General features: G+C 43.7%; 3 protein-coding genes across 3 annotated transcripts; 2 read left to right on the forward strand and 1 right to left on the reverse strand.

Moving 5' to 3' along the window:
- Nucleotides 1-2,307: 2,307 nt before the first annotated feature.
- On the forward strand, nt 2,308-4,638 carry LOC127300864 (putative pentatricopeptide repeat-containing protein At3g25970). Its single transcript, XM_051331059.2, has one exon. The coding sequence runs from the start codon at nt 2,401-2,403 to the stop codon at nt 4,492-4,494; it is 2,094 nt and encodes a 697-aa protein (XP_051187019.1). The 5' UTR covers nt 2,308-2,400; the 3' UTR covers nt 4,495-4,638.
- Nucleotides 4,639-4,866: 228 nt separating this feature from the next.
- On the forward strand, nt 4,867-10,454 carry LOC127300865 (nudix hydrolase 15, mitochondrial). Its single transcript, XM_051331060.2, has 4 exons — nt 4,867-5,150; nt 8,384-8,526; nt 9,404-9,523; nt 9,984-10,454. Exons 1-4 carry the CDS (start codon nt 4,919-4,921, stop codon nt 10,182-10,184), a joined length of 696 nt encoding a protein of 231 aa, XP_051187020.1. The 5' UTR covers nt 4,867-4,918; the 3' UTR covers nt 10,185-10,454.
- Nucleotides 10,455-16,353: 5,899 nt separating this feature from the next.
- Nucleotides 16,354-17,707, reverse strand: LOC127300867 (uncharacterized). Its single transcript, XM_051331061.2, has one exon. The coding sequence runs from the start codon at nt 17,433-17,435 to the stop codon at nt 16,563-16,565; it is 873 nt and encodes a 290-aa protein (XP_051187021.1). The 5' UTR covers nt 17,436-17,707; the 3' UTR covers nt 16,354-16,562.
- Nucleotides 17,708-27,194: the final 9,487 nt, after the last annotated feature.

The following is a 27,194-nucleotide window of genomic DNA, read 5'->3' on the forward strand; positions in this document are numbered from 1 at the left end:
AAGTAATTAATTTAGAGTTAGTTTGCGAGTACTTTAAAGTACTCATGGCTTTGCCCTGGCTATTCAAATGCCAGACTATGAAGGAGAGCACCAGTATCAGGATGACGGACAACAGGACGTCTACGATAACTAGGATCGTCTTCTAACGTCAAGCGTTGCCTGTGGAATAGATAGTCCACTACTACTTCGCTTCCGCTACTATTTGTGATGTTGAACAATATATTCGTGTAATATTGGATCATGTGATCTATGGTTGTAAGACAATATGTGTTGTAATAAATGATGACTCTATGCTACTTACTATTATGTCTCGCAAAAACATTATTCCTGGGATTGCGATGAACGGCATAATAGGCATCTGGACTTAAAAATCCGGGTGTTGACATTCACTCAGATCTCCGGTGAGCAACGCCACGAAGGCCTAGCCCACTTCAACTAAGGGATTTCCTCGAGGCGGAAACCGGGCCTTTACAAGGTTCTTGGGGCACACATCCACAACTGAATTGGAGGCTCCCAAATCTGTAACAATACAACAATCAACAACAACACATCAACACAAATCAACTAGGGAACCAAATAGGAACACTAGCACGAGATCCCTCAAACAAGAGAGGGGGAAATGAAAAACGCTTCGGTGAGGATGTAGATCGGTGTCTTCTACTTCGAATCTCCAAAGATCAAGAGCTTTGGTTGGGGGAGGAAGGAGATCTTGCAAATCTTGTGTTTCTTGAGGTGGCTCTAATGGAGGTGAGGCTTGGCTGATTTTGAGCAATGATTGAGCAAGCATCCAAGGTAGAAGAAGGGGGGGTATTTATACCCCCCCCCCCAGAAATCCAGCCGTTGCAGTCTTCGGGGGGGGGGGGGGATAATCCGGCCTAAGTTGGGGCCGGATAATCCGCCCCACACCAAAAATCCGGCCTGTGGAAAAATCCGGCCAAATGTCCGGCCAAAAGTCCGCCCCATGTCCAGGGCTGCTTCGCGTCTGGTCCTTAGCCATTTTTAGGGGGCCGGATATTTCGAGAAAATCCGGCCCGGATTATCCGGCCCTAGGGAATTTCCGGGCAAAAGTCCGGCCAATAATCCGGCCCCTATACTGAGCCACACTTTCTCTGGTCCTTAGTCGTTTCTTGGGGGCCCAGATATTTCAGGAAAATCCGGCCCGGATAATCCGGCCCTATGGAATTTCCGGCCAAATGTCCGGCCAAAAATCCGGCCCCTGTACTGAGCCACAATTCCTCGAGTCCTTAGCCAGAAATTGGGCCCCGGATATTTTGCAAATATCCGGCCCGGATTATCCGGCCTGATGGTCCTTTTCAGCTGTCTTTTGACTCGTGTTTCCACACAAGACACACACATATTCATGTACATGTATACATCCTGCACCACTTCATCAAACATTAGAGTATCGCATACATTGACATCAAACACACAAAACAAATTGTGAGAGATGTTCTTTCAATTGGGTAAGCTCACCAAGAAGGGTAGGAGCTGATCGTATTCGGCAAACATGATGTAACCAAACAAACGTTGCATTTGTTGAAATACGATTTCTGAGCAACCAAACGCCAGTGATTTTGCTTCACAACTAATGTGGAGCAGGAATTGTTTGCAATTAAACAACTTACACAACATGGGATTTTTTTTTAACAAGGAGCGCCCTGAAGGGTCAGGAAGCATCACATTAATACCAAACAGTGGATGCACAAAATATTACAAAGGACCCCATAAGAAAGGAAAGAACATATAGGTCCCCAGTAGTTGCAGAAAAGACCTTACTAAAAGATGTTAAAACACAATCCGGTCCTCCTCTTTCTCCACCGCCGAACCAGAGTTCAGCATCGCCGCCGTCATGCGCAGCAGTGGGGACGAAACCACTTGTTGCTATGCAGACATAGTATGCAGGAGCTGACCTCAAGAGGGGCCTCACAATGGAAAGCCAATCGAAAGCCACGAACACACATCTTAAGGCTGGCCATAGTGGATAGTTTCATATAGTAGTATCATGCATATGATACTTTTGTATGATACTAGATTTATAATGCATAGTATCATAGACTAGTATCATAGTTTTGCTATATTAATTGATTTGTAGAATCCCAATACAAATTAGTGTACAAGATTTATTTGATACTAACTTTTCTCGTGATGTGCGCTACTCTAATCTTCTCTCTTCCATAATTACCTGCCACATCAGCATTTTTGGTGGGGCAAAGATGCATGATACTAGCTATGATACTATGGCTAGCCTAAAGCTGATTTCACAAACTAAATTGGAAAGTAGGAGTATCATAGAACCACAGACGTGTGTGTACCAGTCATCCGGAACAGGAAGAAGAAAGAAAAGGATAAAAACTCGAACCCACCTCCCCAAATGCGAGCGCGTCTCCTCCGGCGACGCGCATGCGACACCGCCGCCATGGCCACCACCTCACCATCGCCGCCGCCAAATCCCACGCCACCCTACTCAAGTCCCGTGTCATCTCCCCCACGCCATGGAACCAGCTCCTCACCGCCTACTCTCACTCCCCTCTCGGCCTCGCCGCCGCGCGCCGCCTGTTCGACGAAATCCCCCGCCCGGACGCGGTCTCCTGGAACTCCTTTCTCACCGCGCACGTCTCTGCCGGCGCGCATCACGCCGCATGGCGCCTCCTGCGAGCCATGCATGCGCTGGGTCTCGCTTCCAACACCTTCGCCCTCGGCTCAGCACTCCGCTCTGCTGCTGCCTCGCGCTGCCCCGCCCTCGGCACGCAGCTGCACTCGCTCGCTTTAAAATGCAGCCTTGCAGATAACGTCTTCTCAGCAAGTGCAATGCTCGATATGTACGCTAAGTGTGGCCGCATTAGGGATGCTCGCCGCGTGTTTGATGGAATGCCGGAGCGAAACACCGTCTCTTGGAATGCTCTCATTGCCGGCTATGTGGAATCCGGGAAGGTGGAGCAAGCACTAGAGTTATTTCTTCACATGGAGAGACAGGGTTTTGTTCCAGATGAGGCTACATTCGCGGCATTACTCCCAGCAGTAGATGGCTCGAATCATTTGTTGATGCGTCAATTGCATGGGAAGATCATGAAATTCGGGTCCATGTTGGGCTTGACAGTGTTGAATGCAGCAATCACTGCGTACTCGCAGTGTGGGGCCCTTGCAGAATGTAGAAGGTTCTTTGATGGGATTGGGGATAGCAGGGATTTGATCTCATGGAATGCGATGCTTGGAGCTTACACTCACCATGGGATGGCCTGTGAGGCGATGAGATTCTTTGTTCGTATGATGCAAGAGAGCGGAGTTCAGCTTGACATGTATAGTTTCACGAGTATCATAAGTGTGTGTCCAGAGCATGACGACCAGCGAGGGATAGTAGTTCATGGCATGGTGATCAAGAACGGTTTGGAAGGAGTCACACCTGTTTGCAATGCTCTGATTTCTATGTACACTAGGTTCAGCGATAAGTGCATGATGGAAGATGCGCACAGGTGCTTCGACTCTTTGCTGCTCAAGGATACAGTCTCCTGGAATTCTATGTTAACTGGGTACTCACAGCACGGCATGAGTGCTGATGCCCTGAGATTCTTCACTTGTATGCATTCAGAAAATATTAGAACCGACGAGTATGCATTCTCTGCTGCTCTGCGTTCCTGCGCAGACCTTGCTGTCCTTCTACTAGGTAGACAGATACATGGTTCCATCATCCGTTCTGGTTTTGCTTCCAATAGTTTTGTTTCCAGCTCGCTGATCTTCATGTACTCTAAGACTGGTATTCTTGATGATGCGAAGATGTCTTTTGAGGAGGCAGACAAGAGTAGCTCTGTGCCCTGGAACTCTATGATGTTTGGTTATGCGCAACATGGACATGCACAGACTGTGTACAACCTCTTCAATGAGATGGTGGAACTTCAGGTTCCTTTGGATCATGTTACCTTTGTTGCCCTTATTACTGCGTGCAGTCACGCTGGTCTTGTGGATGAAGGTTCAGAAATTCTCAATGCCATGGAAACTAGGTACGGAATTCCTCTTCGGATGGAGCATTATGCATGCGGTATTGATATGTACGGGAGGGCTGGGCAGCTTGACAGAGCAAAAGAGCTCATTGACTCTATGCCATTCGAGCCAGATGCCATGGTGTGGATGACCCTGCTGGGTGCTTGCAGAATCCATGGGAATATGGAACTAGCAAGTGAAGTGGCCAGCCATCTTCTAGTGGCAGAACCTAGACAGCACTCCACCTACGTTCTCCTCTCCAGCATGTACTCTGGTCTTGAGATGTGGAGCGACAGAGCAATAGTGCAGAGGGCAATGAGGAATAGAGGGTTAAGCAAAGTCCCTGGTTGGAGCTGGATCGAGGTGAAGAATGAGGTGCACTCTTTCAATGCGGAGGATAGGTCGCACCCGAGGATGAATGAGATATATGAGGTGTTGAGTTTGCTCTTTCAAGTGGCAACCATGTTCTCTTCTTCTGAAGATGATGAGGCTATAACGGCAATTTCAAGTGACGCGTGACTTGTAACTTTTAGTTAGCCCATTTTCTCAAGTATCTTCATACTTGTCCTGACAGTGGTATACCATTGCCTTTTTATGGCAGTACAGTATTAATTTTGGAACTCACGCTTGGAAAGATTCATAAGCTCCTATTTTTGTGAACGTTTCTGCTTCACTTTGCATTTACCAGATTCTATATTCTTTGTACCAACTTACAACTTACATTTTCATCATCATGAAACCAATACAGGAAATATTTAAAGTAAATCGGCTAAATGATGGTACTATTACTATTTTGAATTTTGTAGAGAGTAGAAAGTTAGAAAAGTCAACACGATTTGGTGAAGCCGATTTTGCGCAGTTTGCTGATTCGATCATCCAACCACTCTCAACCACTCTAACCCAACTCCGATCTCTCGACGACTCGACCCAGAGTTTCCGTCCCATGGAAGGGGAGAAGCCCGGCACGGATCTTGAGGAGCTCATCGGCCGGCTGAGGCTTCACCAGCCGCCTCCCTCCCCGTGTGCCGGCGATCCATCCACGGCGGCGACCCCAAACGCCGGCGAGCTGTTCAAGCCGCGGAGGGCCGCCGTGCTGATCTGCCTCTTCCGGGGCTCCGCCGGGGAGCTCCGCGTCATCCTCACCAAGCGCTCATCTTCCCTCTCCACCCACTCAGGTGAGCAGATTGCTTTGCTTCTCGGTCGTTGCTTTTATGCGGGTTCTCATGGGCGCGATCAATCGGGATCGATGCTCAAGGTTGTCTCACAATGAAGCCTGGCGCCATTTCGGCTCTTTGTTTTGGGGATGGGACATTAAGCAATTGATTGGATTTCTGGGACTCGTAGTTCAGTGCAGCAGAAATGAAAAAATATGTTCAGAGGATTGCTTGCTAAGTATTTTAAACCTTATAGGATGCTAGTGCCAGGAGGGCGCTAGGATGGTTTAATGGATCCTTCCGTCGTTCTACTGCCCTTCAATGCTCTGGTCGGACTTTCCACCCACAAACCACACAGTAGTACTATAGGTTTTCACACTAGATGATGATACATGTTTCACGAATCATGACTGTAGTTTCAAAATGACCGTGTATTCGTTTTGTTCTGTTCAGTTTAGATACTTCAGCCAACCATAGAACAACATGCTTTTATGCAATTTTGGGTCAAAATTTGTACAAATGGTGGGAATTTAGTACCTTGTTGGATTGGTTGCTAGGAACAGCATACTTTGATCACTAATTGGAACAGGCATGCAAGGTGCAATAGAGGCTTACAACTTGCAAAGTTGCGAGCAACTTGTGCTTATCTCAGGATTGGCTAAGGGCTAACCACTGGGGTTTTGTTCTGAAACGAGATAGCCTGCTCGGAGTTGGCTTGCCATTGTAATGTCCTTGCCGAGGGTCAAGGACCAATGGATTTGGGACTAGGGTTTGATGGATTCAGATTCGAGAATTGGGGATAGGGAGAACAGCAGGAAGGTAGGAGACAAAATCTCTATTCATTTCTTATCTAGTTCGTTACATCGGGATCTGGTGCTTATAACGCGCACCGCAACACACGCTCTCCTGTCCACTTTCTCAACTCGGCTCACGGCCTGCTACACCACTTTCGTTCCACCTCCAGCCCATGCTTCACACTTTGAATTCCCGGTCATCATTGCTTCGCGGCTCTTCTTGGCGGAGACTGTGACAGCATCACCCCCTGGAGATCCAGCTTGCTCCGAAGCTGGTGCATCTGGAAACCTCTGATGCAGAACATCATAGTCTTCCCAAGTAGCTGAAGTAGCCGGTAAATTCGTCCAGCCAATGAGCGTTGATCCAGGATTTCTTCAGGAATCAGCTCGCCCGTGTCCAACTGAAGAGGAGTTGGCAGTGTAGAGAACGCTGGAATGTGATCTGGTACATGTGTCTTGAGCTGAGACACGTGAAACACCGGGTGAACGAGGCTTGAATCTGGTAACTGCAACTTGTAAGCTGATTGTCCAATTCTGGACAAAATTTTGAATGGACCGAAGAACTTCATGGATAATTTGGGAAATGGTCTGTTGACAACCGAGGGCTGGGCATAAGGTTGCAGTTTTAAGAAAACAGCTCACTTTGTGATCTGTTCTTATCTGCATCCGCTTTCATCTTTGCTTGTGCCTTGATCAGATGTTGCTTAAGGAATTGTGACAGTGTTTCCTTTTCCTTGAGCCAGATCTGTAGGTCAGCATGGATTGGCTAGGAGAGGCTGTAGTGAACTGTCCCAAGTTTGGCTCCTCGCCATATGCAGCCTCGAGTTTTGCGCTGTGTTGTACCAAAATTCTGCTAGTAGTAGCCACGAAACCCATTTCTTTGGTGAATCAGCCACAGCTGTCCTCAAGTACATTTCTAGGCACTGATTTACTCGTTCCATTTGGCTGTCAGTTTGCGGGTGATAGGCCATGGACATTTGCAATTTGGTGCCCCAAATATCAAACAGTTCTTGCCAAAACTTGCTTGTAATTTTTTTTATCTCTATCAGATGTGATTGTAACTGGTAAACTGTGTAACTTGACAACATGATCCATAAATTCTTCTGTTACTGTAGCTTCTGTGTATGGGTGTTCCAATGGTATGAAATGACTGTATTTGATGAATCTATCTACCACTACCAAAATAACATTGTATCCTTGAGATTTCAGCAAGCCTTCTATAAAATCCATGGACAAGTCTTCCCAAGCTCCAGCAGGAACAGGGAGAGGACTGAGCAAACCTGGGTACTTACAGTGCTCGTGTTTGGCTTGCTGGCATACTTGCCATTGGTTGACAAAATTAGTGACAGCTTGTTTGATGCCTTTCCAGTGAAATAGCTTGTGAACTCGATGGTACGTCGCCTGAACACATGGATGGCCACCTATGGGTGTAGAGTGGAAAGCCTCTATCAGCTTGGTCTGCAGACCTGTGTTTGCACCGGCCCAGATCTTGTCACCACGTTTGATCAAGCCATTTGTCAAAGTGAACGGTGGCTCTGCATTGGGAGATAGTCAATTTCTGCAAAAGGTCTTGCGCCTGATTGTCCACCACTTAGGGGTTCAGAACCTCTTGTAGCCAGACTGGTTGTCCCATAGAAATAGCATGTACATGGCCAATGCGTGACAAAGCATCTGCTGCCTTATTATCCACCCATTTTTTTTTTGTATTTTATTGTATATTGCAGCCCTATCAGTTTAGTCATGGCCTTTCTCTGTAACTCAGATGTAAGTGCCTGCTCCTCCAAGTAAAACAAGCTTCTGTGGTCTGTCTTGATTGTGAAGGGTCCTCTGGAAATATAAGGTCACCACCTATCAATAGCCATCATTATGGCTAGAAACTCTTTTTCATATATGGTCAGTTTCTGATTTGTTGGGCCTAGTGCTTTACTGTAGTACGCCACTGGGTGGCCTTGTTGACTCAGGACTGCACCTATGCCAGAGGCGCAGGCATCTGTCTCTATGCAAAATGGTTGAGTGAAATCAGGCAAGGTGAGAACAGGGGTAGTCTTCATAGCTTGCTTCAATGGATGAAATGCCACTTGTGCTTGAGGTGACCATTTAAATGCGTTCTTTCTCAGTAAGGCAGCTAATGGTTTAGCAATAATCCCATAATGCTTTACAAACTTGCGATTATAGCCATATCTTTCGATTTTAGGATTCAGGGTTACTGATGGGTCACCAGAGTAGTATATCTTTGGCTCAGATATTAGCCGGATTGAGTATACATTTCTTGCTGACCTTGAGAGCTGGCTTGTCTCAAAATAGCTTCAGGTGAGCTGATGATGTAGCCTAGCGCTGCTAATTTTGTCCTAAGTTTGTCTCTCCCATACTGAAAAGTGTGAGTGAGAATTTTCGTGTACTCATCGTCATAGATGTATGTTTTGATGCTTTTTATCAGTGATTTTTCTTCTCCCAATACAGGGGAAGTTGCATTGCCAGGCGGAAAAACTGACGAGGGTGATGCTGACGATGCAGCTACAGCATTGAGGGAGGCAGAGGAGGAGATTGGGCTTGATCCATGTCTGGTCACTGTTGTTACCTCTCTCGAGCACTTCTTGTCAAAGGTGCATTGCCTTTTCCTTTTTGGCCTTATTTTCCATCCAAACTGATGCTTTTCTTACATCCGGGGAACTTTTACAATGCAACAATGGAATGAACAGAACCTTATTTTTGTCTGTCCAGCTATTACAGATATGGAAGTACACAAAGTTCTTGCAGCTAAACAATCTTGAGTCATAGGGTCTGTCTATGTGTGTCTTGACATGTCAAGTAGGCTACGTGCCTGTTCTTTCTAGGCATCATATATTCCATGTTTGTCCATTCCAAGCTTTTAGTTACTGACTTAAGCTCTGGCAGAAAGTTGAATAGCAACTGGAGTATTCTTTATCTTGCAGTTTACCGTTAAGAGATGGAATAGCGTCTTTGTATTCGAAATTGACAAAGTAGTATGCGTATTTAGGAGTCGACTACAGTATCCCAGCCTTATGACCGTTGTCTTATTGCATTTTTCAGATGTCATGCAGTAAATTAAGCATTTTAACCAGACTTTTCAAATATATCTGAATATTACTTTGGCACTTTTCATATCACCAGAGAAAGTTCATTCAAAAAGATTCCGCCAACTGTTGGTATCCATATTATTATGATGTTCAGTAGAAGCTACACTTTAAAACTGCATTGCACGTCTGCTGCCACTGCTACAGCGAGAACCTAACTTCTTTTTTAAAGTAAACCAAGTAATTGAGTTCTGCCATTTGCAGTGGTAAGTTGTCTGATCAGTAGGTTGTGAATTCATTTAGGTCCAACATTTACAAGCCAAGTCCAAAACATGTTATTGTATCACCCCTCACTGTTGAGTTTCTACAAGACGTCATTTTCAAAGTTCGAATTGGTAAACTTCCGGAGTTCCATCAAGGTTAATATTCTTAGTGTCTTTGGCAGCATCTTCTGGTAGTTGTTCCTATAGTTGGCATACTCTCAGATATAGAAGGATTTAAACCTGTTCTCAACATCCATGAGGTCGATGACATTTTCGATGTGCCCCTGGAGATGTTCCTCAAGGTTAGTGTCTTTGTCTTCGCTCATACTAATTAAAGATTACTGTTTTCCATTTAGGATTTGATGGGTTCCTTATGTTTCCGTTGGGTTTCATATCTAGCCTACCCAACTTGCTTGGGGAATAAGCTTTGATGTTGTTTTTGTTTGTTGTTATGATTTTATGGGTAGTAATTGTTTCATCCAGGGTTTACTGTGCACATTATTTCAGTTTACCAGACAAATAATCAATTTACTGCAAACAAAGAAACAAAACTATGATAGTCCAATTATAACTATGTTACTGCATGAATTACCATACAACTAAGTTACAACGGTATTTATATTTAGCTAATTAGCCAGAATTTAGAACTATGATAGGCCAATTAGAACAAATAATCAATTCTGCTAACAATGGCAGAATGAACCTGTTCAATCTCTATTAAGATATCGTAATGTGTTGGATGTCATTTCTCCCCTGATGCAGGATGAGAACAGGAGATCTGAGGAGAGAGAACGGATGGGGCAAGTCTTCACAATCCAGTACTTCAATTACGAGACAGAGAACCGTAAGTATGTAATCTGGGGTCTGACTGCCCGAATCCTGATCCATGCTGCTTCCATTGTATACCAGCGGACACCGGACTTTGTAGAGCGAAGATTACAGTTCAACTTGCCAAAGTACTAAGGGGTGCTCGATGCATTGATCGGATCTGCTACACACTAATGTTTACAGTGTTATCTCAGTTATATGCTGTTGAGCGTACAGCAGAGTACGCCACATGTAGAACGTACAGGGATTTTAATCGATATACTTAGGATTTGCATTTTGTTTACATTTCTTACATCATGTCTGTAGTCTATAGAGTACCTGAAATGTTGTTGTTGATGTGACAAAATACTTCACTGTGTGGGCTTTTGTGATTGGATTCTATAAATCTTTACTATTAAGGTGAAACATGCAATGTCACGGGAGCGGTGTTTTGGAACATGGGTCCATATGCTCTCTATATTTTGAAATGCATCTTACATACATTTTAAATTTAAAAAAAAATTGAAAACTAAAAGTTCGCACGTACATTTTCACGTGTTACGTGCCCACAAAGTCGTTTCATAAAAAATCGACTTATCATGTGACATGTGTAAAAAAGACAAAATTCAGTGCTAAAAATAATGCTTTTCATAAGATAAACTTTCTCTTTTTTATACAGACCACAAAAAATATTGGTTTTTCGTGAAACTTGACGACCGCACGTATATTATGAAGATGTACATGTAGAATTTTTTGTTCAAATTTTCGATATTTCGAAATATAATTTTTTAGTAGAGGGAGCATACGTACCCGGGAGCCGAATTGAATTTCCGCAATGTCACACTTCACACTATTTACTTAACAATTGCCACCGTTCTAACATTGTTTGTCACCGCACCATATTCACACTCCTTAAAAATAGCTTAACAGATCTTATCTCTACGTCTACTCTGAATGTTGACCTTCGGTTCTCTGCCACTCCGTCCCTTCGTCGCGCACTCTGCGTTTCGCCCATCGTCGCTGGTGTCTACCCCTTCCCCTTCCCCTCCCGCACCCCAACCCTCCACTCTTTTCCCTTGTTCATGGCTGTGGAATTCGATACTCAAAACATGCCCAAGTTCATGGCAGAGGAGTTTAAGAAGTTGGACAATAGTGACGGTGACAAAATTGAGGGGGCTGACTACTTGAAGACTGGTTGAAGAGTTCCTTAAGGGAGGAGATCGGGGAAGCAATAAAAAGTCACCGCGTTGCTCTAGAAGTGATGCCTTGCTCCAGAAGCGGAGGTGGCAGAGGTGCTCACCTCCAATCCTTGAAATAGGCTTTCGTCCCGCTTTATATTGATAAAGCCACACGGCCGAACGATACAAGCTGTTGAGAAAGCCCCCAAAGGCTGAACATACAAAGATATATGACAAGACTCGCTAAAAACGCTAAACTAACGTCTCCAAAGAATTGCCGAGAAGAAGCTCAGGAGACACCGGCGCGCCAGGGAAACACCCTCACTCAACAGCAACGCCCTCAAGAGGGTCACGACGCCAAGCGCCGCCGCCGTCGCCGCGCCTACCCGAGGCAGACGTAGGTTTTCACCTTGAGTGTCGGAAGGAGGGGGAAAGGTCAAAGGTGCTCACCTCCAATCACCGGACCTCGCATGATGACAACAAGAAAATAATGGATTATGGATAAGCTGGTAACTACCTATCGTCCTAGCTTGAATTTGTTGCATAATTTGCACTCTAGACCTAGATGCGGTGTAATTTGTGAATGATTGTGTATTTAATTGTGACATTACTTTGTTGGTTCTGTTGTGTGTTGTCACCTGGGAAATTAGTCGGATTCTTCATGGTTATATCTCTACGGGCATAGATATCATAGCTCGCACCCGCACAACTCGCTCAGATCAGGGAACTCGCCTGCAAGCAATGTTCAGGCAACAAGCCGGAGATGGAGTGCACAGATAGAGTCGAACTAGAAGAGTGATTTGTGCCTCGTATATGGCACTAATTCTGGTACAATATAAGTTTGCATGGTCTTCTGTAAAAGTGCCACAGGGTGGTTTAGTTAGCTACTTCTCATGATACGTATGTATACTGTGTCCATTTCCTTTTCTTGCTATCAGATATATGCTTAGACAAGATTTGACTAACATTATATGTTTTGCTGCTTTTTAGTTATTTCAGCACAATTTCATTTCCCTTTTGTTGTGAAGGGCTGATATAAGTATAGCAATATGACATCGAGACTTATTTTAGTGAAATGGTAAAAATGAACCATGCCAATTAATTATTGTTATGCTTTCAGCTTAACATACAAAACTAAATGTTTCATTGTTCAGCAGCTTGGAGAGATTCCTTGCATTTGTTAGCAAGTAGTATTGACAGTCGGGTACTATTTCGAGATTACAGCCCGGGGTATCATCTAGTATTACTAATGAGTGACCCTTCGTTAAGTACAAAATGACTATAGTTTCTATAGCCCTTTCAGCTAGTTTGTTGATGAATATTGTGTTGTTGGACCGATGTTTTGAGATTGGTGGTACTTATGAGTTTTCCTTGCTCTGTCCAGGAGGAAGCATGATACTGTCCAGGAAGAGGCATAACAAAGCTGATCTGCGTCTCTGCGCCAAATCATGCAGACCAGAATTCATCGAATGGCACTGCTGACCTTAGCATCTCATCACTATCTACAAGTAGCAGCAGCAGTCCGCAAGTTTGTTTGAGATTTCATGATATATCATAGTTCTTACTGTGATGTCATGCTCAAGTGAACAGAATTTCCTTCAAAATATAAATGACACATACTGCCAAACATAAGTAAATCCTGAAGAAATTCATCGCTGAAGTGCTACCTAGACACCAACTTCTTTGGGTTTGCTGTGCTTTGATACTTGTAAATTTGTTTTGAATGTGGACTACAGTCTACAACATTTTACTGCCCTGCTGTAGAGACCAACTTCTTCGGGTTTCGTATCTTGCCCACCTGTTATGAAATTCTATTATGATTTAAATGCGTCTACTTTTTCAAATTAATTTTCCATGTAATTTTGCAAATTTTAACATGAAATGCATTCAGAGTGAACTTATAAGTTCTGCATCATATGTATGATACTTTGTACATCTGTAAAACCATGATGCAAAAAATTAGATTAGCAGTAACGAGTTCTCTTTTGAGGGATACGTTTTGCACTGTAATAAGGGAACTAAGTCTAAATCTTCCAAATGGTATAAAAAATAACTATTGCGAAATATAAGATGTTAAGTCAAATAAATTACACTATCTATCAGATTGTGAAAACATTTATTTTAGATTTTGATGCAATGATATTTTTTATATGTGCATTTATGAACAGGGAGCTTAAGAGCCGTGGCAACGCACCGGCATTCAACTAGTTCAATGTAAAAGTTTTGTTTCTCGAATTTACATTCAGGTGCGTCATAGTTAAACGGTTAGCACGAAGTAAATAGTAAGAAACAAAAATCTTCTTTGATTCTGTAACAGTGGGAATGGTATTTCTTTATTTACAAGAATATGATACAATCAATTGCCATCATACCTGGCCATGGGCAGCCCGGCCCGAGGCCCGGCCCGAAGCCCAGCCCGAAAAACTCGGGCCTGGGCCGAGAAATGGTGGCCCGACACCCGGGCCGGGCCGGGCCTGGGTAGCGCGAAAAAGCCAATTAACACTACGGCCCGGCCCACGGCCCAACGGCCCGACGGGCTTGGTGGGTATTTGGCCGGGCCGGGCCGGGCTTGGGCCGGATTTTTCTGCATCGGGCTTACCTCGGGCCGGCCCGAGGCCCGGCCCGGCCCGACACATGCCCAGCTATTTGCCATTGAGATGTAGCCAGAACTTTTTTGTTGCAACCTGTAATTGTACAAATGGTGGTCCCTGTACCTGCAATACACCTGACCATTATTTCTTAAACCCAACATAATGAAAGAGAATGAAATCTAGAGAATGGATCGTTAGGGTGGTGGATAGTACGACAATAAAAAAACAAGATAGAAATAGAATGAAAAATAACATTCAGCTTTAACCACAATAGGTACTGGCTACCAGGACAATCATGTAATCCCAACTCCTAAATATTAACTAACCATATCTAGGTGATTTTACTGTACATAACAACTAGATGCACCTAGATACAGATCTATGAACTGCACTTGTTAATCAATTTAAATGGAACATGCTAGCATTTATTTATTTCAAGTTAAAGGCGATTCTTATAACACTAATCTGCAGACAAAAGTCTAAAAGAATCTAAAACCTAAAACAGAAAAAGAACAGTCTCACGAGTTACATGGTACTACTCAACGGAGTGGGTGTCAAGCTGGAGTTCAGACCTTGATGAGGCGAAGGACATGAGCAAACAAGTGCACATTATAAATTGTGTTCACTGGCCCATCATCAAATTTCCTTGTCTTCTAAATGATCCGCAAAACTGTCGATCAAGTTATTAACAATTGTGATCACATCATGTCACTACTGCACCACAAATGCACTAAACAAAGATTACAAGCGGAAATATGTGTGATAAATAGATAAAATATAGGAGAATTGTTCTATACTTCTATGGAGGGGCAGTGAGTGGATAATCACATTGGAGAGATTGTGGCCTCTGGATAAATATGTGAAATTTACAGCGGATAACTCCCTAGAAAATGCCATTCAGAGACCAAAGAATGAACCTCCATGTCCCCTATATTATCTAAAAAGCATTCCTACTGAATCAAAACACTGAGTCAGAGCTTCTTTGAGAGCAGTATGCTACTTAGCAGCTCCATGCTTCTACTTCCTACTTTTTATTTGACAGCACTGCACATTACGCTTTTTCTTCAAGATGAAATTGGTTTCAGAAAGTTGGAAGAGAAATCAAAATAGTACCGGTGATTAGGATGTAACAACTTATGAGGTTCTTAAAATGATAACACTATTACATATAACTAGAGTGATTGCTAAGAAGCGAAACAAGTATATTGCTGTGACATTAAGCCCAACTGGAGTAAAAACGTTCTTTTATTCAAAAATAATAAGCATACTACTCATCTCTATATATCCAGTGATCTGATTCTTAAATCAATATAATGCATGTGTAAATAATTATCACAGTGAAAGGGTACAAAACGACTGACTTTCAGCTGCAACAAATGTTTTCAGTTGTAATTAATCAAGAGCAGGAAGCATACATGCCACTATATGATCAGATCTACGATATCTCAAGAAAGGCACCTTATATAAGCAGCTTTGGAAGAAAACAAGTTGTGCATCTGCAAGCGCACTCATCAGGGTACAAATCTGTGTATTAGGATTACTGAACCATCTTTACATGGAAACCTAGCCTGAAGCACAATAATCCTATAATAAATCACTACTCAATAAAGAGCCCGCCTCAAAGGGTATGACTCGCAGTTCATCAAAGCAGAGAGCCGCGCATATGAATTACAGAAAACCGCCTAAAACTCCCAAATCAATGCCCTGCTGATGCCCTTTCCTGAAAGCTAAATTTCACACAGATTGATCAAAATATCCCCATCACGCAACCACTATTCTTAAATTGGATATGCATGCACATCATGGATCGGGCGGTAAATGATGTGAACTCAGCGCAAATCCTCAAAAAGTGAGCAGAATCAGGTAAGCACACAGACCATTGCACGGGAAAGAAACAGGCCTTTTATTCTCTTACCGTCTTCACTTGCCTGAGCCAGAGTCGATGTAGGCGGAGACGAGTTCGGTAGGTCAGGACCAAAGAAGCGGTGTGAGATGTGAGGTATGATGGGTGAGGTCTTTATCGCTTTGGCCTTGCTGACATGGCCAGCCAGCTTGTAAAGTGACTGTAATCTGCACATATCAAAGCAGAACAAAGTCATAGCAAAGGAAAAAAAAAACTTTAAGAGTTCTGTATGTGTAAGAAATGACTAAACTGCAGAAATTTGCAAAGAAATTAGTGCATAAGCCTTGTTCACTAATTAAAGATACTTCCTGGAAGCATTTAAATATTAACATAGGGGGTCACAAATCCATTTGAATTACCGAACTACAAACATAATCAAGCACATAATACCAATTGCAAAAACATCATATCTTTTTCACCAATTAAAGGTAGCATTTAGATATTCAATTAACAGAAAAGGATAGACGTGCTTTGGATCCACCTGATTTGAGCAGTGGCTGCTCGATACGGTCAACCATGACCATCAGTGGTAGCATACAAGTGATCCCACCTTTAACTTTGGTCAGAAAATATTTATTTTAATCACAAACTGATGAAAATTAGAAGACAAATGTTGCTCGATGTAGGAAGAATTTTGCGGAGAAGAAGGATCATAATTAAATCAAACCTTCTATTAATATCAATAATTCAGACACCAATTACACATGATAGGTACTTGAGCTAAGCCATAGGTTTCGGTGACTAGTTCACAGTAAGGATGAACTAAGCTAATGCTAGCTGGGTCACATTTGATTCCAGCGACCAAATCACACCGAGCTAATATCTAGACTGAGCCTGAATCACAACCAGTGGCGCAACTGATTCAATTGCTCCACAGGAAGTAGGGGCAGATGGCTCCCATGGTGGGCGTCCAGTTGCCGCACCCCCAATAGCACCTCCCCTGCATTGGCCCTGGCATAGCTACAACGCCCCCTCTGCTCGCCACTCCGCAGAAGCATGCCCCGGCGGCGCCACCGCACAGACTTGTGTGTGGCTGCTGCTCCTCCTCCTCCTTGGGCTGGATCGGGGGCGGCGCCAAGGAGCCGGTAATGGCGATCTTGGCGCCCCTCCGCATGATTTCAACAAGAAGCCGCGCGGTGTTGCGCGCGTCATCAAGCCCGCAGTGCAGGCGGCCCTCCCACTGTAAGCCCGCGGCCCGGACGGCCTCCTGCAGAGTGGCCCGCCCTCCGCCCCCGAGCACCGCCTGGAAGGGGACCCTGAGGTTGACCCAGCGATCGAAGTAGGCGGGCTTGGCGATCCCCTTGAAGACGCACTCCGATTCCAGCATCGTACGGCAATCCCAATCCCCCCACGTCACGACGGCCAAGCTGCCGCCTTTCCTGGCCCCCGACGTCGCCGCCTGCAGCCAGCGGTGGTGCAGCCAGAGCGCTTCGCCGAGGTCCACGCCTCCATCGACGTCCTCCTGCCGGATCCCTGTGAGATCCCTGCAAAACTGAGTCAGCACGGGGTGGTACTTAGGGCGGACGTACCTGCGGAAGGCGGACTCGATTCGGCCGGTGGCGCCGTCGACGAGGACGGAGGGGAATTCGATGATCTCCTGCGGGTAGATCCGGCTGTCCTTCTCGCATGTGGCTTCGAAATCCACGACCAGGAAGTACTCGAACTCCTGCAGCAGGTGGTGTTGCGCCTGAGCCCACGGCGCCGCCGTGCCCCCGCGCGCCGCCGCGCTCGACATCGTCGTCCACCCGCTGCTGGAAAACGCACGCGCGATCACCGGGAATGGATCGCTGAGAAGCGGGATGCTTGTCGAGAGTTGGATCGAATCAAGATCTCGGAAGGAGGGGGAGCTAGGGTTTCGATCCCGCGGGCCAATCGCGCCCTTAAATCCAGCGTAAGGCAATCCGTCTCCGACATGAATTAGAAATCAGATTGCGTGGAGTTTACGCGGGATTCAGATGTCGGTCGCGTTGACGCGTTTTCTTTTTTCTGAATTCGTTCGTCACGTTTTTGTTTGGCTCTTGCTGCAGTCGAGTGCACTGACTGTCTGTGCTCATATGGACACGTGCTCGCGACAATTTTTTTTTTTTTGGGTTTCATGGCCTGTAACTCTGTATGGATGCTGGTTTGTTTCATCGCAATATGAAGATGATGATTTGTTCTCTTGCTATATAAGAATGAATCAATTGAAATGACACAAAGTTGAGATATGCTAATACTTTGTCATTTATGCACGCAGCACTTGGAAAGACTGAAAAATTTGTTCAAATATGCATCACATCACATGGAATTAAAATCGGATGACTATGTCAAAAGAATCATGCAGAGATATCGGTACACCTCCTAAGAGCATCACCACCGCTAGCCCCGGTAGTGACCCAAATAGCTGTTTGGAGTTCAACGTTGTTTTTAGGACACACCGACATGCCCAATAATACGCCGACACCTACACCTGGGCAAAACTCGGGCCGGGCCGGGCTTCGGGCCAAGCCCAAAAAAGCCCGAACGTAAAATGCTAAACCCGAGCCCGGCCCGGCCCGACTATCAGGCCTATAAATCAAGCCCGAACCCGGCCCAAACGGGCAAAAGCCCGGCCCGGCCCGGCCCGAGAAGCCCGGCCCGAATCTTGCCTAAATTGAGAAGTGCAAGCCCGACCCGGCCCCGCCCAGGATTTTCGGGCCGGGTCGTCCGGGCCGGGCTGCACATGCCCAGATGTACCGACACCTTCCAGCAGGGCATTGTAACATCCCAAGTTTTCAATAAAGGAAGAAAGAGAGAGTTCCAAAAATCCAAAATTTAGAACCAACAAAAACTTTTTCTCATCATATAGGACTATGCATATAGATCACCTTATTAATTAATTAAGTGTGCATTTTGCCATGATACTTGTTTGTGTGTTTACACTTACTCTAAAATCCTAACCATGATCTCTTGATCATCCAAATACAAAGAAAAAGAAAAGAAAAAAAGAAAATATAAAAATCAACTCAACACACACATATGGCTTATGCCATTTTTGCAAATTCTTAACCTAGACCTTTTTGGTTTGCACCATTGGTTGTAAATGGATACTAAACACTTATTAACACTCTTGGAATCAAAGAAACTCAAATCAAATCAAATTTGAATCAAATTTGAGCTCACATGCAATTATGGTCACTTGTGCCATTTTTAGTCTGATGCTCACTTTGAGCCCCTGGTTTTTGAGTTTTCCTTTCTATACTTTGCCAACTCTTTGCACCTCATCCAAGACAACATCAAGGAGAACAACTTTTCCCAAAACCACCACCCCAAATTCTTTCTCAAATTCAAATGGGAAGCAAGCCAAGTGGAGGCTTTGAACAAATGTAAGATCATATGCAATATGTGATTTTGCAAATCAACACCAATTTGACCACCACCACCACCAATCCACTTCTAATAATATATGATTACAATCCACCAAAAATATTTCCAAAATTCAAAAAATATTTTCTTGCGGGCATTTAACCAAACACCTTGCAGGCAGGGTATATATTTGTGCCCATGCTGAGTTTTGGAGGAGACTTGGTCCAACCCTGGCCCTCCTCTGCAGCCCTGGAGCCTCCTCTCACCTCCCTGCACCATTTCCATCACCTGCCAAGCACTGGAGCTTGCTCACCTTGACCCAAAGCATCCATGCCGTGGCATGGCATGCCACCCACTTGCCATCGCCCTCACCTCTCCACTCCAGCCTGCTCCACCATGTCACACCGCTCCCTCTCACTCTCCTGACCCTGCCCAGCCTCAGCCTCGACGAGAGAATCCACCGCAACGGGTAGAATTCAACGTGGCCAGACGCGCCCAGGCGTGCACACGCACGCGCCAGTGCGCGCATGGCGAGCACCCTGGCACGCCCAGAGCGCCAGCTGCCCCGCGCCCTCGCGTCACCTCCGCCCTCACTCTCTGCGCCAGTCGACTCACAACATCACCCTGCACCGCCCAGACATGGCCGTTGGCCCGCGGGAACGCCGCAGGCGACGACCACGTCGACGACCGTCCGCCACGGGCCTGCACTCTCCCATCAACCACACCGTCGCGTCCGACCCTCGTCTTCACCGCAATCACGCGCGTCAGCTTCGCCTGGACATCAGCAACCGTACGTGCCCATCCCTTGCCTCTTCACCGCCCTGGAACGACGATGTCGTCGACGACCTTAGCCGAGCGCCACGGCCACCTCCCGCAGCTATAAAAGGAGCGCTCCCCTTCTCAAATTGAGCACACCCTCAGCTTCCTCTCCTCACACTGACTCGCCTCGACCACCACACTTGCTCGATTAGCCACCGGAGACCTCCAATCGCAAGATCACCGCCGCTCACTGTCGCCACCAATCGCCGGAGAAGGAAGCCGCCCCAGACGACGCAACTGCTACCATCGTCTTCCCCTTCATCGACAACGTAGCCGCGCACAACTCCGACGACCGCCGGAGCTCCGACGAGCTCTCCGACCCCCTACCTCTGCCGCCCGTAAGTCCTCCTCTCGCCGGAGACGACGACCTCTCTCAGCCGTTGATCTCACTTCTAATCGCACGACCCTCCTTTCCCGTACCGTTTCGCTGGAGAAACCCCACTGACAGGTGGCCCCCACACTGTCAGCTGGCCTGCTGCGAAGCTGGGCCGGCCCATTCTCTCTCTCTCTCTCGCTGCACAGCCCGATAGCACTTTCCCGCCAGCCCAACAATTCAAAATTTGAAATTTCCAAAATAGATGAATATTGCAATCTGATGTTAACTTCAAATTTTAATAGGGACAAATCTAGTTGACCAAATTTTACAAATTTTATATATTTGGAAAGCTTAGAGTTTTCTCTACACAATGCCACTGGTTTGAAAGCTAGATCTGTTGTAGAATTAAAGAAGAAAAATAAACAAGGCAGGGACTTTTCTGCCTTAGAATAATTATTAAAAATCAACCAAAAATGCTTTTGAGTTGATTCCAACTCCTATAAATCACATTTCACTTGCACTAATTTCTGCAAAAATATGCCATGCTTACTTTGAATGATCATGGCCTAGTTTAATTAAAGGACTATATGGATAATTCTAGTCTAAGATATTGTCCAAAACTATTAATAAATCATATGGGAGTGTTTCTCTCATTTAAATCTTGTCATGAACATTTCAAAATGAGATAGAGACTCTGGTCATTTAGGTCTCATATGAATTGTTGATGATATTAAACCTTTACCATGTTAGGATTAAATTGTATGAGGTGCTTCACCTCATTTAAGTCATTTTCTTAAATGATGAGTATGAAGAGGTTGACTTGGGTCAACCTAGGTCATATATCATTCATGAGAGAAATTAAATCTTAATAAGATAATGAGAGGAAATTATTTCTCTAAGTAATTAAAAGTAACACCTAAGTTAGTATGAGAGGAAATTATTTTTCTTAAATAAGAAAACACAACCACCAACTTAAGAGTAATGTGTGATGCTAGTTTAAGTGGTGTGATTCATGTGTGTGCTTAGTTTATTATATAAGTTTGGTATGATGATTGTATACCCCGTATTCGTATTTTAGACGCTAGTACCGAGGAGAGGAGGAGGAGGTCTACTTCCAAGGAGAAGAAGACCACTTTGACCAATTCCCCAACCAAGGCAAGATAATACTCTTGCAAAGTGCAAAGCTCACCATGAGCAAGGCATTACCCCATTTACTTTATGTTCATGATCCTATTTCCAAGTTTTACTTTACAAGTTTTATTACTTTTGTTTTATCAAAGTACTTTTTGATTTATGATTTACTTGGTTAGTATTGGATTAGTACAAGAGTATCAAAGTTAGCCTAGAAGCAAAGCAAATTACTTAGCACCCCTCACACTTAGATGCTAGTGCTAAATTAAAAGTGACTACTCTAGATGGGAACATATGTTTGTGAAATGATGATGGTGAAAACCTTGGAATGATGAGTCATTTCCATTGAAAGATTTTGAAGGTGAATATGACATGAATTTGACTTGGTGAAATGACTAAAAACTGATGATTAAGTTGGATGCGATACCATTCCAATTCTTGAGTACCCCCACAATACCTGATTATGGGTAAGGCTTAGCTGGAAATTTATGTGTCTTAGTATGGGTTCCCTCTAAACAAGCGTCATAGAGGTTATGCCGAGGCTGCCTCCGTTGAAAGTGAAATGACGTGAATTGAGGTGAATTATACGGCCAAGCCTCGTGCGCTCCGGGATAACAGTTGGCTATCACCGGGAGGCCAAGCTCATGGGGAGAGGTGCCTATACTAGGATGTGTAAGTGAAAGGTTAACGGTTGATGATCCGCGTACTGAGTTACGATTATTTGGGGTTTATCCCTGACGGATGTAATCAAATATTGTGGCACAAGTGTGCAACCTCTGCAGAGTGTAAACCTATTCGAATAGCCGCGTCCGTGGTCATGGACAGTTAGAAAGGCCATACTGTTTCTGTCATCAGAATTTATATCTTTTTGACTTCTGAATTTGAACTTGAACGGTGACTTTGAATTTGAATCACAACAGAGTTGTGGGAATGACACTAATGTTCCCACTTGAGTTAGTTAGCACATGAGGAGTTGTTTACTAAAATGTTTCTAAACTAAAATTGGCTTTATGCAAATAACCTTAGAGCTTAGAACACTGATACGTCCAATTTGCATCACTATTTTATATCATAATTTGCTGTTATTCATTGATATATTTCATATTGGGACACAATACTTATGTTATTTCATCTATTTTGCATGTTTCATCATTATTGGAGGATCAAGCACCGGAGCCAGGATTCTGCTGGAAAAAGCACCGTCAGAACGCAATATTTCGGAAGATCAACTGTGGGAGGAAATTATACCAAAAATCCTATTTTCCAAGATGACGAAGGAAGCCAGAAGGAGGGGTCAGGAGGACCCAGGGTGGGCCCACACCCTAGGGCGGCGCGGCCCATGCCCTGGCCGCGCCGCCATGTGGTTTGGGGGGCCCACGACCCCTTTCGCCTCCTTTTCTTCGCGAAATCCTTCGTCCCGAAAACCTAAGCCACAGAGGGTACCTCGCGAAGAGTTACAGCCCGCCTCGCGGGGCGGAGAACACCAGAGAGAAAGAGCTCTCCGGCGGGCAGAATCCGCTGGGAAATTCCCTCCGGGAGGGGGAAATCGACGCCATCGTCACCGTCATCGAGCTGGACATCATCGCCATCACCATCATCATCATCTCCACCATCATCACCGCCGTCTCCACCGCTGGACACCGTCACCGCCGTAGCAATTTGGGTTTGATCTTGATTGTTTGATAGGGGAAACTCTCCCGGTATCGATCTCTACTTGTTGTTGATGCTATTGAGTGAAACCATTGAACCAAGTTTATGTTCAGATTGTTATTCATCATCATATCACCTCTGATCATGTTCCATATGATGTCTTGTGAGTAGTTCGTTTAGTTCTTGAGGACATGGGTGAAGTCTAAATGTTAGTAGCGAACTATGGTTGAGTAATATTCAATGGTGTGATATTTAAGTTGTGGTGTTATTCTTCTAGTGGTGTCATGTGAACGTCGACTACATGACACTTCACCATTTATGGGCCTAGGGGAATGCATCTTGTATTCGTTTTCTAATTGCGGGGTTGCCGGAGTGACAGAAACCTAAACCCCCGTTGGTATATCGATGCAGAGGGATCGCAGATCTCGTAGTTTAAGGCTGTGGTTAGATTTATTCTTAATTACTTTCTTGTAGTTGCGGATGCTTGCAAGGGGTATAATCACAAGTATGTATTAGTCCTAGGAAGGGCGGTACATTAGCATAGGTTCACCCACACAACACTTATCATAACAATGAAGATTATTTAGCCGTATGTAGCGAAAGCACTAGACTAAAATCCCGTGTGTCCTCGAGAACGTTTGGTCATTATAAGTAAACAAACCGGCTTGTCCTTTGTGCTAAAAAGGATTGGGCCACTCGCTGCAATTGTTACTCTCGCACTTTACATACTCGTACTTTATTCAACTGTTACATCAAAACCCCTCGAATACTTGTCTCGTGAGCATTTACAAGAATCCTTCATCGAAACCGCTTGTCAACACCTTCTCTCCTCGTTGGGATCGACATTCTTACTTATCGAAGATACTACGATACACCCCCTATACTTGTGGGTCATCAAGACTATTTTCTCGGCGCCGTTGCCGGGGAGTGAAGCGCTATTGGTAAGTGGAATTGGTAAGGAAAACCTTTATCACAGTGCTGATTTTATTTCTCGCTCGCTGCTATAAGTCATTATGGAGAGATCTTCTCTTCAATTTTTATTTGGGAAATCTACTACTACCGCAACGGTAGTAGATGAGGCGCCAGTGAGGAAGTGATACCATATAAAATACCTATGAAAATTATTGAACGTGTTATGGATAACCGCTATGAAGGGGATGGAACTGTCCACCCCGGTGATCATTTACCGTTTTTGCATGAATTATGCGGGTTATTCAAATGTGCAGGTATTGCTATGGATGAAGTGAGGAAGAAACTATTCTCTTTATCGCTGTCCGGTAAAGCGGCGCATTGGTATAAATTACCGGATAATGGGGATTCTCTTGAATGGAATGATATTGTGCCCGGTTTTATTCTAAGTTCTATCCTCCAAGTGAAATTCATAAGGATCGAATCGCATATATAATTTTTGGCCTCATGATGGAGAGAGTATTGCCCAAGCTTGGGGGAGATTGAAGTCTTTAATGCTCAAATGCCCCATTCATGAGCTTCCCGGTAATGTTATTATTGATAATTTCTATGCAAGACTTTCTTTTCAAGACAAGACCTTGCCGGATACTTCTTGTTCTCGATCATTTACACGCAACAAAGAAGAGTTTAAAAGGAACCTTCTTGATCGGATCCAAGAAAATATCAAGGATGGGAGAACGACAAGGATAGAGAATCGTGTATAATTTATGATTATAAATGCATTGAAGCTTTTATGGATACCGATAAATTTCGTAATATGAGTGCTACATATGGTCTTGATTCTCAAGTTGTCAGTAAATCTTTATAAAGCTTTTGCTTCTCATTATGAATTGCCTAAGTAGAATTTTGATAAGTATCATGATCCGTATACAGAGTAAATTGATTCATCTGTTAATAAATGCGTTGTAGTTGAAACCGCTGATCATGTTATTCCTGAAGTTTACATTGAAAAAACTCCTTTCCCTGCTAAAATGAAGGAGTACTGTTATAAATAGTGCGGTTCATAAAAGTGAAAAGAAACCTGTAGAACCCGAAGAACAAATAAAAGTTGAACTCACAAGGTTGCAATAGTTAAAGATCTTGTGACTGAAAATGTGGAGGATGGTCATATTATTTTCTGTGAAGATGCTTCTAATATTGTTTCACATCCTAATAAACCCAAACAAGCTAGTGTTCCTATGCTATCTGTTAGAATTGGTGATCATTGCTATTATGGATTATGTGATATTGGTGCAAGTGTTAGTGCTATTCCGTATGAGCTTTACACGGAGATTATGCACGAAATTGATTCTTGTGAACTTGAAGATATTGATGTGGTTATTCAGCTGGCTAATAGAGAAACTATTTCTCCAATTGGTATTGTTCGAGATGTGGAAGTTTTATGCGGTAAGATTAAATATCCTGCTGACTTTTTGGTACTTGGTTCTGCTGCTAGTGATTATTGTCCTATTATTTTTGGTAGACCTTTTCTAAATACTTGTGGAGCTATTATAGATTGCAAGAAAGAGAAAATTTTGACTAAATTTGCTGGTGAATCTTATGAGTTTAACTTCTCTAAATTTACTAAAACTCCTTATAAAGCTGATTTGCCTAGTAATGATTTTAAAATGGAGCAGTGTGCATCTATTGTTCTTGTTCCTAATAATCCTTTGCAACAACATTTGGAGGATAGCGAGAGTGAAATTTTTAGGAAAGAAAGAGATGAGCTTGAGGAAATTTTTCTTCGCCAACCTATTCTCAAGCATGATTTACCGGTGGAAGATTTGGGTACAACACCGCCACCTAAGGAAGATCCTGTTTTTGATTTAAAGCCTTTACCTGATAATCTTAAATATGCTCATATTGATGATAAGAAAATATATCCTGTTATTATTAGTTCTAAGCTTTCAGGGATTGAGGAAGAAAGGTTATTGGAAATATTGAAGAAACACCGAGGAGCTATTGGCTACACTCTTGATGATTTGAAAGGGATTTCTCCTTCTATTTGCCAACATGCTATTAATATGGAAGATGATGCAAAGCCTGTTGTTGAACATCAGCGTCGTCTAATTCCGAAGATGAAGGAAGTGGTAAGGAATGAGGTATTACGACTTCTTGAAGCTGGTATTATATATCCTATTGCTGATAGTAGATGGGTTAGTCCTGTGCATTGCGTTCCCAAGAAAGGAGGAATGACTGTTGTGCCTAATGATAATGATGAGCTCATCCCTCAAAGAGTAGTTGTAGGGTATAGAATGTGCATTGATTTTCGAAAAGTTAATAAAGTTACTAAGAAAGATCATTACCCTTTACCATTTATTGATCAAATGCTAGAAAGATTGTCTAAAAATACTCATTTTTGCTTTCTTGATGGTTATTCTGGTTTTCACAAATTGTCATAAAGCTAAAGATCAAGAGAAAACCACCTTTACTTGTCCTTATGGAACTTATGCTTATAGACGCATGCCTTTTGGTTTATGTAATGCTCCTGCTACTTTTCAAAGATGCATGTCTGCTATTTTTCATGGTTTTTGTGAAAGTATTGTAGAGGTATTCATGGATGATTTTTCCGTCTATGGGAATTCTTTTGATAGCTGCTTGCGAAACCTTGATAAAGTTTTGCAGAGATGTGAAGAAACTAACCTTGTTCTTAATTGGGAGAAATGCCACTTTATGGTTAATGAAGGAATTGTATTGGGACATAAAATTTCTGAGAGAGGTATTGAAGTTGATAGAGCTAAAGTTGAAGCAATTGAGAAGATGCCCTATCCGAGGGACGTTAAAGGTATTCGTAGTGTTCATGGTCATGCTGGGTTTTATAGGAGATTTATTAAAGATTTCTCCAAGATTTCAAAGCCTCTTACTAATCTTCTTCAAAAAGATGTACCATTTGTTTTTGATGATGATTGTAAGGAAGCTTTTGAAACTCTTAAGAAAGCCTTAACAACTGCTCCTATAGTTGAACCTCCGATTGGAACTTACCCTTTGAGATTATGTGTGATGCTAGTGATTTTGTCAGTAGGCGCTGTTCTTGGACAAACAGTAGATAAAAAACTGAATGTTATTCATTATGCTAGTAAAACTCTTGATGCTGCTCAAAGAAATTATGCTACAACCGAAAAAGAATTATTAGTCGTAGTCTTTGCTTGTGATAAATTTAGATCTTATATTGTTGATTCAAAAGTTACTATTCATACCGATCATGCCGCAATTAGATACCTTATGACAAAGAAAGATGCTAAGCCGAGGCTTATTAGATGGGTACTTCTTTTGCAAGAATTTGATTTACATATTGTAGATAGGAAA

This window comes from Lolium perenne, chromosome 7, assembly GCF_019359855.2.
Source record: "Lolium perenne isolate Kyuss_39 chromosome 7, Kyuss_2.0, whole genome shotgun sequence".
NCBI lineage: Eukaryota > Viridiplantae > Streptophyta > Magnoliopsida > Poales > Poaceae > Lolium > Lolium perenne.

What these genes read in the sequence shown, in the direction of transcription:
- LOC127300867 (XM_051331061.2), bottom strand. Translation starts at nt 17,435, where the DNA reads ATGTCGAGCGCGGCGGCGCGCGGGGGCACGGCGGCGCCGTGGGCTCAG.
- LOC127300865 (XM_051331060.2), top strand. Translation starts at nt 4,919, where the DNA reads ATGGAAGGGGAGAAGCCCGGCACGGATCTTGAGGAGCTCATCGGCCGG. An exon ending in TCGAGCACTTCTTGTCAAAG is followed by an intron (nt 8,527 to 9,403) that starts GTGCATTGCCTT and finishes TGTCTTTGGCAG; the next exon opens with CATCTTCTGGTAGTTGTTCC. An exon ending in CCCTGGAGATGTTCCTCAAG is followed by an intron (nt 9,524 to 9,983) that starts GTTAGTGTCTTT and finishes CCCCTGATGCAG; the next exon opens with GATGAGAACAGGAGATCTGA.
- LOC127300864 (XM_051331059.2), top strand. Translation starts at nt 2,401, where the DNA reads ATGCGACACCGCCGCCATGGCCACCACCTCACCATCGCCGCCGCCAAA.